Source organism: Cervus canadensis, chromosome 20, assembly GCF_019320065.1.
Source record: "Cervus canadensis isolate Bull #8, Minnesota chromosome 20, ASM1932006v1, whole genome shotgun sequence".
In the NCBI taxonomy this organism is placed as follows: Eukaryota; Metazoa; Chordata; class Mammalia; order Artiodactyla; family Cervidae; genus Cervus; species Cervus canadensis.
The window spans coordinates 59,435,702-59,450,250 of record NC_057405.1 but is presented as its reverse complement, the minus strand read 5'-3'; the positions used below and the strand labels follow the sequence as shown (position 1 = coordinate 59,450,250).

At 37.8% G+C, this 14,549-nt stretch overlaps 1 protein-coding gene across 3 annotated transcripts in view; it reads left to right on the top strand.

Annotated features, from left to right (window-relative positions):
* Window positions 1–11,832, top strand: part of REV3L (REV3 like, DNA directed polymerase zeta catalytic subunit) — a 174,829-nt gene extending 162,997 nt beyond the window's left edge. For all 3 annotated transcript variants that reach the window (XM_043439689.1, XM_043439688.1, XM_043439690.1), the window contains 5 exons: window positions 1,683–1,820; window positions 3,932–4,122; window positions 4,767–5,013; window positions 6,662–6,871; window positions 10,705–11,832. In XM_043439689.1, coding sequence (XP_043295624.1) covers window positions 1,683–1,820; window positions 3,932–4,122; window positions 4,767–5,013; window positions 6,662–6,871; window positions 10,705–10,845 — 927 coding nt within the window. In that variant the 3' untranslated portion in view covers window positions 10,846–11,832. The remainder of the gene's footprint in view (window positions 1–1,682; window positions 1,821–3,931; window positions 4,123–4,766; window positions 5,014–6,661; window positions 6,872–10,704) is intronic.
* Window positions 11,833–14,549: the final 2,717 nt, after the last annotated feature.

Here is a 14,549-nt window from a genome sequence, read left to right as displayed (position 1 = left end):
AGGTAGTTAATATTTCCAGGTAGCTTTTTGTTACTGATTTTAATTCCATGTGGTAAAAGAACATAGTCTATATCATTTCAGTGCTTTTAAATTTGTTAAAGTTCATCGTTTGGTCTAGCATATGGTCTCTTTTTTTTTTTTTTTGGAGTCTGCTGGGTCTTTGTTGTGACCACGCAGCCTTTCTCTGTTGGCGGCCAGCGGGGGCAGCTCTCCAGTCGCAGTGCTCGGGCTTCCCGTTTTGTCGTCTTGTCTTGTGGTGCGCAGGCTTTAGTAGCTGCTGCCCGTGGGCTCCTCCCGTACCGGGGATGGAACTGGTGTCTGCTGCACTGCAAAGTGGATTCTTAACCGCTAGACCACCTAGGAAGCCCAGCATGTTCCCCTGTGACCTTGAAAATCCCTGTGTATTCTGGTTATTGGGTGGAATGGTCTACAGTAACACTTAGGATAATTAATAGTGTTGTTGAAGCCAACAATAACAATTTTGCTGACTTTGTTTCTAGGAGAGAGGGCCAAAGCATCAAATACAATCACAGATTTGCCTGTTTCTTGCTTTTAGTTCTGCCAATTTATATTTCATGCATTTTGAGGTTTTCTTATAAGCTATATATACATTTATGGTTATTTATCTCCTTGATGAACTGATATTTTTAACTTCGATAATATCCTTTGTCTGGAAATCTACTTTTTCTGATGTTATATAGCCACTCCAGCTTTGTTTTGATTAGTATTAACAATTGTATCTTTTTTTTCTAACCTTTGTATTCTTTTTTATTTAAAACAGATTTCTAGTAGAAAACATGTTGTTGTATCTCTTTGATGGGATCTAATCTGATCATTCCTGCCTTTTACAAGTTACATTTTCTTTTCACATTTTCTAACACCAGTTTTCCACTTTTTACACCACTTACATTTAATGTGATTACTGATACAGCTTGGGGCAGAAGAAAGGACCAGTTTATTAATATAAAAAGGGTCGGAGACACATACCCATTCATCCAGGAATTCCACTTCAAGGAATTTATCCTTCGAATTAATCCATGTAAGGTTGTTCATAGGAACACTGTTTGTAATTCCAAAAGACTGAAAACATCCTAAATGATGCAGAGTAGGTAACTGGTTACAAAATTTAATATACCCTCATAAAATGGACTGCTATGTAGCTACAAAACAAAATGAACTTTCTGTTCAGAATGGAATTCTCTCCAAGATAATTACCAAATGAAGTAAGCAAAGTGCAGAGTGAGGTGGAAGGTAAGCTACCCTATGTGTATAAGTACATGTACTTAGAATATCTCTGGAAGAACATACAGGAAATCAGTAACAGAGGATGCCTCTATGGAGGGAATGGTAGACTCTTTATTGTATATTCTCTTGTAACTTTTTAATTTGTACCATATGTAGGTGTTACTGAAATTTTTTAATTGTTTAAAGAGATATGGTTGACTCTGAAAGAGCAGTGTCAGCTGAGGAAGGAGCAATATTGGTAGTGCAAGTTAAGACAACTCATTTTGTGTGCTTTGTCCTCCAAGTGTTGTTCATGAATTTATTGGGCCCTAAGCCGTATTTAGAATTTTCTTAAAATTGACATCTGGTTAAAGAGAAGAAAAGACATATAAAAATAAGATGTTCGTGGTTGGGGGGAAAGTGGTTTATTGAGAGACATTTTATTAATTTCATCACAGGTATATTTGCCCTGTGTCTTACAAACGAAAAAGAGGTATGTGGGTTACATGTATGAAACACTGGATCAAAAGGACCCAGTATTTGATGCAAAAGGAATAGAAACAGTGAGAAGAGATTCCTGCCCTGCTGTTTCTAAGGTAAGTTTTATCTATCTTGTTTTCATCTTTTAGAAATAAGTGGCAAAGAAAGTGGTAAACATCCTTAAGCAAATATCTAGGTGGAAGAACTGTATAGACTATATGACTGTCTAACTAAAAGAGAAACTGTATGATTTTTTGAATTTCATTTGTAATGAAAGCAGCTTATTTAAGTCCTTAGTTTCTGACCTCTCCCACACCTTACCTTTTACACAGTTGCTAAAAAGCAACACTTAACCTTGATAAAAATTTACTGCCTAATCATCTAGAGATGATATGATATTTTATCATGTGGCAACACCCAAAAGCTGTGAAGCAGAATAAAGAAGAGACAATGAACAGAGAAATTTCATAAGTAAACTAATCCATCTTAGATTAGCTGAAATTCTGTTTACTTGGGTTACCAAATAAAAGTTAGGGAGATTTCTGAACACTGGTACTATAAATTATACTGGTCCTATAAATTACCTAAATTTCTCAACCACAGTTAACTTTAGGCATAGTATTTTTTATTTCTTTTTTTTCTTTATTCAGGCTCATATTCGTTCTGTAACAAACCAAAAATAATTACTGTCAATCTCTTGTGCTTTTAATGCTTTCATAAAACTCAGTGTGTAGCGAATAGGAAATGGCAGCCCACTCCAGTATTCTTGCCTGGAAAATTCCATGGACAGAGGAGCCTGGTGGGCTACAGTCCATGGGGTCACATGAGTCATCCATGACTAAGTGACTTTCACTTTCAAAAGAGAGAATGAGAAAGAAAAGAAAAAATCATCATATAACAATCACAGATATGGTTCTGAAGGACAACTGTTACTACGATTTCTGGAGAAGATCAGATTTTTTAGTACTCATGTATAGGTTTTTTCCTTTCCTGTAGTATTAAAGGACAAAGTTGAAAGAGTATTCTGTGTATCTATGAAAATCAAAGTGCATACCAAATATTTGATCCCACAGGGATTGACTTATTAGTACTTGCCCAGCCTTGTGAAAACCTACATGATGCACCAGGTCCCTTGGGGGCACATTCAGTCTCATAGAAAAGAGTAGCCTTTCAGGATCAGGAACTGCAGTTTCATGGTAGAGAAGTTTTATAACCGACATCAAAAATATTTTGGAAAACAATTATGTTCAAAATTTAAAATTAAATGAGAAATGTATGCCTTAAAAAGACACAAAGCCAAAGTCTCAACTCCTTGCAGACTGCTGATTAGAAGCTTCAGGGATTTTCACAACATAAATCTTTGTTTTGTGTGCTGTTTATTCAAACAAATTAATTCAACAATGTGCAATAAAGGTTTTCTCAAAGCAAAAAAAAGTGTGTAGAGTGCTATTCTGTTTATACCATATGAGAGCATTAAAAGCATAGGAGATTGACAGTAATCAAACCTATATGTCATATATGTAACATCATATAAATTTGAGATATATTTCATACTAGTTTCTGGAAAGGTACTATCCAGTGTATTCTTTCTCTGAGGGAAGAATGGTACTTTAGCTAAGTTAGCAAATTTCTTGTGTAAAATACGTTTGGATTCCACTACTCAAAATAAGATGCAGAGCTTTCACCTGGAACTAATTTAAATTCATTCCACTGTATGTCAGTCATTTTCCAATAGAAATACTGCAGCACAGAAAATTCTGTCACAGTTTCTATTTACTGACATTATAAAAAGGCAAAAGACTGGCTTTTCTTTCACTCCTTGGTGATGTTTAAACTTCTTTCTGTCCACCTGAATCCAACCCTTTCTATAACAGAGTAAATAAAAAATAATACATGAAAATCATGTCTGGCTTTCTGTGCCTAGAGTACTCTTGGCTATATAAGACAACTTAAATGTTTCATGTTGCTCACCACACACAGCAAACACTTCATCTGCATGTCATTCCAATATGATTTTCCTCAAACTACATAATCTATTTTTAGAAATAGCAAGCTAAATCTCCAAATAATTTCCAGTTTCAATAATTTTTATTATCCAGTCATTGTAAATAGCAGATTGTTTAGGTAGATCAGGATGTTTTCTGGTAAGTTATGTAAGTGTAAGAGCAGTGATGAAATATATTATAGGATATTTTACCCTTACGAGCATATCCATTTTCTTTTTAAGATACTTGAGCGTTCCCTGAAGCTGCTATTTGAAACAAGAGATATAAGTTTAATTAAACAGTATGTTCAACGACAATGTATGAAGCTTCTGGAAGGAAAGGCCAGCATACAAGATTTTATCTTTGCCAAGGAATACAGAGGAAGTGCCTCTTACAAACCCGGTGCCTGTGTGCCAGCCCTGGAACTCACAAGGTAATGACGCTCACAGCAGCACGGCCCGCAGTACCTGCTCAGTGTGGTTCCGGGGTTCGGAATGGAGTGGGTGAGAAGACCTCGTCCACAGGCACAGATACCCAGCAGTCTGTGCTCCCGCCCAGGTGAAGCCTTATTAACCTGAGTGGGTGACCCCCAAGTGCTGCAAGCTCTGAAATGGGATAAAGAGCTCCTCTTCTGGCCTTCCCTGCAAAAACCAGATTCAGTGAAACTGTGATCTGTTACAGAGCTGGGAGTGATTGTTTTTCCTATATCAGAATCATAGGTCGTCCTCAATATGGATCCTACCACAGCAGTAAGGTGGTGTCATTCTAGAAGGAGATCAGCTGACCAGCTAAACTTTCTCTTTTAGATTTATGATAGTTAATTTAAACTAGTTGGTATCTGCCAACTCATACTGTTCTCCAGGTAACAGTAATTTACAGGGTAAGTTTTATTAAACTCTTAGAGCATATGCACTTGGTGCTAAGTGAAGTGTATATGGTTGTCAGAGTTAAAACTACTTTGAAGGTTCCCTTTGTCAATTTCTCATGGTTTGATTATTGTTTAATTCTCATTTCATTTTCTGAAGCGATGCCTTCCATGACAGTCTTTGAGTGACTGTTCTATTTGGATTTAAATAGGAAAATGCTTACTTACGATCGGCGCTCTGAGCCTCGAGTTGGGGAGCGAGTACCATACGTCATCATTTATGGGGCCCCTGGAGTACCACTTATCCAACTAGTAAGACGCCCCGTGGAGGTCCTGCAGGACCCAACTCTGAGACTGAATGCCACTTACTACATCACCAAGCAAATCCTTCCACCCCTGGCAAGAATCTTCTCTCTTATTGGCATCGATGTCTTCAGCTGGTATCATGAATTACCAAGGGTAAGCCTACTGAACAGTACCTGTGTGATGACTCCATAGAGGATTCACTTAACATTTTCAGTAGAATTAAAGCTTTTATTTACATGCTATCAGAGCAGAACAAATCCTTTATTATCCTAAACCAACAAAGGTGCTATACTTTCCTGGTTTTATCTTTTACAAACACCTTCCCAGCTTCTGTCAGATTAGCCAAATTATAGAAGATTAAAATAAATCCCACAGCTACTTCAGTGGTAAACACTTAACTATAAAATATCACAAACAGCAAATAAAAAAGAGAGCAGAAATTCCTTCAAAATGGGTGTTTAAGAAATATATAAGCTCTAGTAGCTAGACATAGTTCTGTAACTATAGTAAAGAATATTAAAGTATCATTTTACTAAAATAAAACATGCAGTGTGAAATCTTACCAAAGGGAGTTTTGCCTGAACTCCTTTTTTCTTAGTTTATCCCCATCCTAGCCCTGAAGGAACAATTTGTGGTTCTGTAACAATCAGGGATACATTACTCTAGGAAAGTAGCAGTTGTTATCTGATGTTTACAATTAGGTCTGCTCAGCCATTTGCTCAGACTATGAAAGCCTGAGAGTATTCAGGAAAATTGATATAAGTTAATACTTAAATTGTTTTTACTGGGAAACTGAGGGTGAAGCTGTGCTTCAGACAGTCTGCTGGCCAGCATCTGTAACACTGGGCCCTGGCTCTGCACCACAAAGCTATTAGTGTTATTCATTACATCAGCAGCAAGAATGTTCAACCCGTGGCATTTATAAAAGGCTAACCTAATAACTTTGGTGCAGAGTGACTTGTAAGACACCAGGGGAATACACCAAGGGTATGATAGTAAGAAGATAATGTTATTTCAGTGTGAAAAGAGTATCAGAGGACAGATCTCTGAAACCGTTATCAACTTCAAAGAAGGAAGCTTAGGTAACATGTATCTAATTTCATTTGAAATGCTCCAGGTTTACTTTTGCTTGAATTTTGCACCTTAATGCCTAATAGGTTACTTTTTTACCTTGCTTCCATGGCCAAAACTGTGCAGTCTTAAACAGTATCCACTCTCCACCTGGATTTCCTCCTTTGTCCTCCCTGATCTCCTTTGCCCCCTGTAATTTCATATATTACATATCGCAGCCAAAAAAACCGAGTGACAAGAAACTGTTTTTGTTTTTTATTGAGGTATAATTGACATACAATGTGATATTAGTGTCAAGTATACAATATAGTGATTTGACAATGAGACGATCACCATATAAAATCCAGTTAGCATCTGTTACCATTTAAAGTTACTGCCAAAAAAAAAAAAAAAAGAAAAAGTTACTGCAATATTATTGACTGTATTTCCTAATCTATATAATATATCCTGATGACTTATTTACAACTGGAAGTTTGTACCTTTCTGAGACCATCCCCCCTCCCCAAAAAAAGAAAAACAAAACAATATATCTGATGATACTAAGCTATAAAGGAAGGACTTTGTTCTTTTCTAAAGTCCCATTATCTAGAACAGTGCCTGATATATAGTAGCTATTCGGTAGTTTGTTGAACACAGGAAATAATGCCTTAGTGATCCTGTAATTAGCATGAGAAGAGCCACTCTGCTATAAAGCTGGCTTAGACTTATTTCCGAATTGATGTTTGTATAGATCCAGAAGGCCACCAGCTCCTCTCGAAGTGAACTTGAAGGGCGGAAAGGCACTATCGCACAATATTTCACTACCTTACACTGTCCTGTGTGTGATGACCTGACTCAGCATGGCATCTGCAGTAAATGTCGCAGCCAGCCTCAGCATGTTGCAGTCATCCTCAACCAAGAAATTCGAGAGTTGGAACGTCAACAGGAGCGACTTGTAAAGGTACATCCTTGTTCAATAGACCCAGAATCCCAAGCAGTCTGAGTCTTCAGGGGAATGTAGTCAACTCCTGAGGGAGGTGTGGTGTGAGATGTGAAAGTGGAGTAAGAATTCTAAGTTAATGAATTTCTAAAATCCTGAAAATAGCATAATTGAACTACTAAAAACTGTGTTTATTAGAACCATAGGACTATACTGTCCAGCCACCCAGTTCCTTTTATAGCAGTGTTTCTAAAAAAGGAAGTACTAATTGCTGTGTCTCCCATCTCTACTCACCATTCTCATAGAAATCTTGTTTTCTTAGAGAATTGCTAGTCTACTTGGAAGGTTTGCAGTTCTTAATGACTGATTGTATCTTCTTATACCATCATGTTTCAAGTTACATTTTTAGCTTTCAGGAAAGAATAACAATCTTGTGGTGTGGAGTTCGTTTTGTCTTTCGATGAGCAACATATAAGGTTATTGAAATGTTTTAAAGCCAACCAGATGGTTGAGAGGCAGTGTGATTTAGTGGAAAATGAATCCAGCGGATAGTAAGGACATCGGGTTTTCAGTCTGGACTCCATAGTATTTTTTTTTTTTTTTTTGGACTCCATAGTATTGGCCATGTCCCTGGCCCCAGATTTCTCAGAATGCAGGTTGATGCTCTTTCGTAGGTCCCTACTAGCTCTTCTGTTGTGAACTCTCCTATACACTCTCTCCTAGCAGCTCATCTGCTCTAAAGTAGTCCAGCCACAGTATGTAAAGGCCAGGCTCTGCACCATGCCCCTTCAAGGTAAAGAGGCTTTTGAATCAAGTTGGAGTATCCACAGCCTCCTAGAAGGACACTCCTAGCTGCCACGCAGGGCAACAGGACAGAAGCCATCTCTGGGAAGACGAGGCTGTTTAGAATTTGTATGGTTATAGAAGGATAGTTAAGGATGTTACAGACTGTTTGCTCTGCACCATCCTAGCCGCTGTTCTGCACTGGCAGAAAACTCTTATATAGTGTATATATATACACTATAAGTTATATAGTGTATATAGCTAGCCATTTAGAATGGAGTAAATGAATTTCATTAAGGATGGTAGCATCTGAAAGGTATGATTTTATTGATGTAACCATAGAAACCTAGCTTATTGAAATGATAAATTGACTTTTCCCTCTCCCCATCCATCTACTAATTAATTCTTAAATAAATAAGAACTTTTCTGCTTCCCTTCTGTTATCATCCTATAGTCCAGCCACCATTATTTCTCCCTAAACCCTGACCGCGCTGCCATCCTGTCCATTCTCAGCACTGTGGCTCGAGCATTCTCACCAAAGAGGAGGTGAGGACAGAGGCCTGCCCTCTCTCACTGCTGAGTCAGCTGTCCTAGCTAGAGTCCAGCCCAGAGACAGCTTCTTGCTGAATGCACAGTTAAAGCAGCAGTAAGTCACTGCAGTGATTACCAACCGACTTTCAGCCCCTTTGTCCCAGTTTTTGTAGCACCACAAAGTGGTGGTTGCAGTTAGTACAACCACTAGTCACTGGGTGTCCCTAACTTCTGTTTTTTAGGTTCCTACCCCAATGGCAGCAACTTGCCCTCCTAGAGAATTCCCTAGCTGGCTTCTAGTAAAAGGTGCAGACATGGGCAGGGCCTCCAGAGCTCCTGAAGTCAGAGGCAGCTCCCTGGACCTGTCTTCTGCCCCCAGCAACATAGACTGTGCTAACTAGTTATGCCATCAGTTTAACCAGAACCCTCGTTCAATATTAGGTCTTATTTCTTATAAAAATGCAGTTTTAAAAGTAATGGTATTCATAAATAAGGGGTGGTTCATCTTTAAAGAGATATTTTAACTTTAGGATTGCTTTTTTTCCTAAGAGAATTAAAATGTGTCTCCTGTACATAAATAACCTGTAGGAATTCTCACAAAGCAGAAATTATAGGAGATAAAATGAGAAACTGTCAGAAACACTAGTAATAGTAAACAGCTCTCATACCAAGACAAGTGATCAGAAATAAGTACAATTACTAAAGATCTAAACATTATAAGGTAAACCTTTTGATTATATATCAAACTCTCTAACCCAAGATTAGAGAATATGTCTTTTCAAGTTATAGAAAACATTTACATGAAATGTTAAATAATTGACATATCTTAGACTACAAAGAAAACCTTAATAAATTTCAGAAAGTAGAAATATTACAAATGTTTTATCAATACAATTCTATAAAGCTAGTAAACTCAGAAAACAAAATGATCCTTCTATTTTGAAATTTTAACACTCCTTATTAAACAAACAGTACATACAAGATTCTAGACAGCCATGGCAGATCTCAGAGAAAAATTCATCACCTTAAACATTTAACTATAAACATAAAAAACAAAATTAAGCATCTAACTGAAAATTTTTCAAAAATCGAGAAAGTAAGCCAAAGGATAACAAAGGAAAAGGATCAATAAATATTAAAGCAGGTGTTTTTTGTTTGTTTGTTTTCTTAAGTATCTGTTAAAAAATAAGTTTCTAGGTTATGGTGTTTAAAGTTTTAAACATAACCTGTTCAGGGTTTAAATCACCAGTAAAGGATCTTGAAACTAAACATTAAGTTTAGCGAGACAAGTAATTCCATCCTGGTTTATTTATCAGACAAGGACAGAGTGCATAAATATTTATCAGTTTGTTCTGGCACCTGGATGTAGCTGTAATACAGACATTCTATATTTAGGAGTAGCTTTAGGTCTCTTGGCAGAGATCTAATTGGTGCAAGTCTTCAGAACAGAACAGCACATTCAGTCTCCAGAAAGCACACTGAAGCTCGGGGCTTGTGGCGGTGTCATAACACCGGGTGGAGCGACAGGGTGCTGAGAAAAACGGGCCCTGCAATCGACTGAAAAACACTGGGGCAGAGAACGAGTTCTTTTTTTTTTCCCCCTGTGAGCCCTCTAAAACAGAAGCTCTTAGATACAGACCAGAGAATTAACTAGAGCAGATCTGATTTCTCTCTTAAAAAGTAATTAGTATAACAGCTCCTAATTGCTATCCCTTTTTAAAATCACTTGGATAAACTGTTCACATTAAAAATCACCCTGTATTTTCTTAACCCTTGGGGCCCTCACTAGTATCCTTTAAAGTTTTTCATGTTTTACCACTTTCAAACTGTGTGCGTGACTTGAGACCTTACATATTAAAATCTGATCACTGGGTAAGATATAATGCTTTTCTTTAAAAACTGCCTTATGATTTAATATTTTCTTTTAGATCAGTTCTCATACATCAGCAGCATCTGGGAGCCCTAAGATGTACAGATTAAGCTCTCACACCCGAAGACCCTGCTTCATTGGTCTGGGATCAGGCTCAGACATTAGTCTATTTTTAAGCTCATGTACAGCCAGGGTTGAAACTATTGGTCTATCCAGCTACTTTCAAAATCTTTGATATTCCCCCCCCCATACTAGCATTTTCTCTTCTGAAATAAGAAAGTGGATAACTTTTTTGATTAGCATATAAAATGTTAAAGTAACTTGAAAAAACAGTGTACATAGCTAATTTAAGAGCCAGGCTTTGAATGGTAATTGGGTAGCCTGTTTTGTGAATCTTAATACAATAGGATTCTACCATAAATGAAAGTTGCTTTCTGGGATTAAATGAATCCTTTAGGGAATTTCACACTGTATGGTTTGTGAGACAATATTATTTAGAAACATCTCAACTTAGGGTTGGCTATGCTTCAAAAAGATGAAAACTAATGAAACTTTTCTGTAATATGTGCCAGTTATTTGTGGTGGATCACGAAGGACTATAAAAGTCTGCTGTTTACACATAGAGATAGAACCCGTCCTATCGTTTGATGTACTCCTCTTGTTCTTTCAGATATGCAAGAACTGCACAGGCTGCTTTGATCGACATATCCCATGTGTTTCTCTGAACTGCCCAGTACTTTACAAACTCTCCCGAGTAAACAGAGAATTATCCAAGGCACCGTATCTCCGGCAATTACTAGACCAGTTTTAAATTGTCAATATCACAGAATTCCAGGTGCTATTTTCAGTGTTTACCACTAACTGTTGTGCATGGTGCTTTTTCAACTTCCATCGAGTCAAGTATGTTCATTGTCTGTCTATTATCTGAAGACTATGAAGACTTTTATGATAACTGAATTAAAAATCGTATTTGTTGATCTCTGAATAGCTCACTTCTTACAATGTACAAATTCCTCATCCTTTCACCTTTTTAACATTGTTTTATAATGCAGGTGTTGAATTTGCTCCAGTATGTGTAACATCTTGTAAATCCATTTGAGTAGATCGTATTTACTTCCCTGTGGAAGGAGCACTGAAAACCTCTTTAAAAAAAAGACATTCGTGTTTTCCTTGAACTGTCTGTATCAAGACGTGTTACTTAGAGATACTCATTCACTTTATAATTTTGACTGCGAAATATTTTGTAAATACACTTTTTTACTTTTCAAACAACTGAGTAAAATAATGTGCAATGAATTTTATACAAATGATTTTCAAGTTGTTTGGTATATTTCCTCTAGGTTTTGCTTGACTCAGAGTAGAGTTGTTATTTTGATCAAACTGTGCAAACAATAGTACCATGTGTAGCATTTTGAAACATTATTTTCTAAAACCGCTGTCTTGCTTTAGCTATTAATGGGGCATTGTGAGGAACTGTGCAAAGACATTTTTGTTACAAACCTGTGGGCCTGTTGCAATACTTTAAAAATAAAAAATTTTATTCCATTTTTGCTTGTTTTGTATAGACATTTCTATTGCTTCTAAATATGCTTAAAATATTTTCTTTCCTTATGTACTGTACAGTTAATCTTATTTGCCATCATCTTGAACACAAAATGTGTATTTAGAATATTTGTATAACTGTATATAAAAAAAGAATTATGTGGTCAGTGCATTGTTTTCTAAACTGGAAATCATTTTGTTTTAAAAGTTAATAATGGAAACCATATTAAAATTGAATAAAATATGAAATGCAGCAGTGTGGTTTTATCTTGCTATAAGTTGAATGCTCTTCATCTGGTCTATAAGCCTACATTAGTTACACCCTCCCTACCCGACCCCTTCTGAATTTTAATAAGGCAAATTTAACTCATATCCTAATTGATGCTGTAATTCCCTTACCCAAACTTTCAGATTTTTTTTTTAAATGGGAGCAAAAGTAGTCTAGGAAATGTTTAGCTTTCATCATTCCAGAGTTTTAGTACATCTCCCATGTTCATTTAGATACAATGTCCAGAGGGAAAGCAAAAATTATATTAGTACTTCTTAAAAAATTATTTTCAATAGAAAAAAATTAATTTTAACATAGCTCATCTGATTATGCACTGGAAATAAGTCTTCTGTTTACATCATCTTTCTGATCAGAATAGCTAGACACAATATTCTCAACAGAATAATCATTCTTAACCTCTTCATAGTTGGACACAGCCAAACTAACAAGCAGTTATTCAGTACCTAGTGCTCAAAACTACTTTGAGGCACCTAGCATGTCTCTGGTTCCCTTTTCTGCAGGGAACTGCCTCCCTTTTCCTCTGCCCTCAGAGTCTGTAGCCTGACCGGTCAGCCTTTTAATGAGCCTTTTGCGGTTTGCTGTTTCAGTAACTGTTATCAGTGAGTGTGTTGAAACATGATCCTATTTTACCAAAAAACATTTTGTAAGCAGCTTCCAGTATACTTGCATAATTATTTCTCCTCCCTTTTAGAACAGGTATTAATAAAGTTTTCTCTTTCACCCAGATTGAAAAAAAAAAAAAAAAAATTTCATCTTCCGAGTTATGCTTAAGAAATAATCTCAACACTCCCTTAAATTAAAAGTCCTCTCATTCTGTTCTCTTCCCACCAGTGTGTTTCCCTAGAGGTAAAGCAGTAACAAAAGCTACTTAAAACGCTAAGCGCCCCTCTTTGCTCCCACAGAGAAAGATCCCAGTCAACAGTGGAAACAGGCAGATGCTAACATGTAATGTTCAATTTTAAATGAACTTCGGTTTCTAATAGTGTCTGTGAAGAAGGCCAAAATACTGGGGGAAAACAGATTAAACTGTGAACAGAGACGCAGTTACAAAGAACTCTTAGAGGAGGTAGTTCTGTGAGGGCTGGAGCAAGTTTGCAGACTCTGTTCAACCTTGCTGACTGTCACAGGACATGCCCTCACTGGCCTCAGCAGCAGCACATGCCCTGCCACCAAGAATGCTGCCCTCCCAGAGCTGCACCTGACACTAGTAGAGTCTTGTTGCTGTAGAATGTTGATCTGTCCATCTGTTCCCCAGTGTTAAGACTTCGGTTGATTTCTCAACTTCAGAATGGCAATGCTTAAAATACTCACATATTTGATTTTATAAAGTAAAAATAAACCTGGTTATAAATGACATTATTAGGGCTCTGCCATGAAAAGAGCGAAGAGAGGGGGAAGACTGCAGTACACAAATAACTATTTTCAGACTGGAAGAGTGCTCTCAATAAGACCCGCACCTCTTGGAGCTGCCTCCCAGCTGCCCTCTGCTCATTATTACCCTCCTAAATACCTGTCTCTCCGTGATGTGAGGAGGCTTGTTACACCTAAACATTTTTGATTTTATAAGTGAATGGATTTTGATACCATTAATGCCCTGGAGTTTTGCTTAGTAAGTAGCTATAGGAAAACAGTCATGGATTGTTTCTAGCATTGGGGATCTGAGGAGGAATTGTAAGATGTAGCAGTAAACCTACCACATTTGTCTCATCTCCTCACTCTCATAACTCTGTTTTGTCACTTTGGTCAGAGCAGCTTACAAAGAAAAATATCTTGTAGAAGAACTCAGGTTTATAAATGAGGTTTCTGTATATATTTGGAGAGAAAATGTGACCAGGGAGACAAATGAAGCCATTTTAAAATCAAAATACGACCTTAGTGCCTGGAGTCTTTCACTGACTGACTGGTTGGAGGGAAGGACAAGGAGGTTACAGGTAACAGTGATACGTTAGGAGTAAGGAAATCCTGTGCCCTGGGGTTTCGCATGATTGTTAATGGTAATGCAGCCCTTTGGAAAAGGAACTGATTTGGCTACAGATACTAAGAAGTTTAAAAATAGTCATTTTCTTTGAAAACTCAGGGTAATACCACCTGCCCTAACAGGCTTTATGAATGGGAATGTGGGTGAATGCAAAATATGTACACAAATGTAAAGTATTAGTCAGCATTTAAGTTATGCCCCACATTTGTTCATCTAGAGAAACCAAAGTAATCCCCTGTCCTCGGGTATATCACAGTCTATTGGTAAAGACAGATAATTGACACTGGTTTCAAGAAGATGAAGATTTTTGCCGCCTCCATTGGATAAATCCAAAAATAAAGAGTGCCAGAGCTGATCACTGTTAGAGAACTCCAGAAGGCTTAGCCACAGAAGACCCCAGGTGGGAACTGAATATTCAAAAGGAGCAGATAGTCCAGTCGGCCAGCATGAGCCCCAGGTCCTGGCTTCACCCACCAGTGGGCAGGCACCAGCCCTGCCTGAGGTCTCCTGGACCCTAACTCAGCTGACTCGCCCCGGGACCCCCGGAGTTCCACAGCCACACACGGCATGACCAAGCCCTGGCAACGAGCCGCCAGGAGCCTCCGCAGAAGTAAGGGCCTGCAACCAACTCAGCCAGGGGCCATTCAAGCTTCCTAGACTGCCCACACCAGTCAGCCTGCCATGCAAGGACCACACAGCCAGCTCA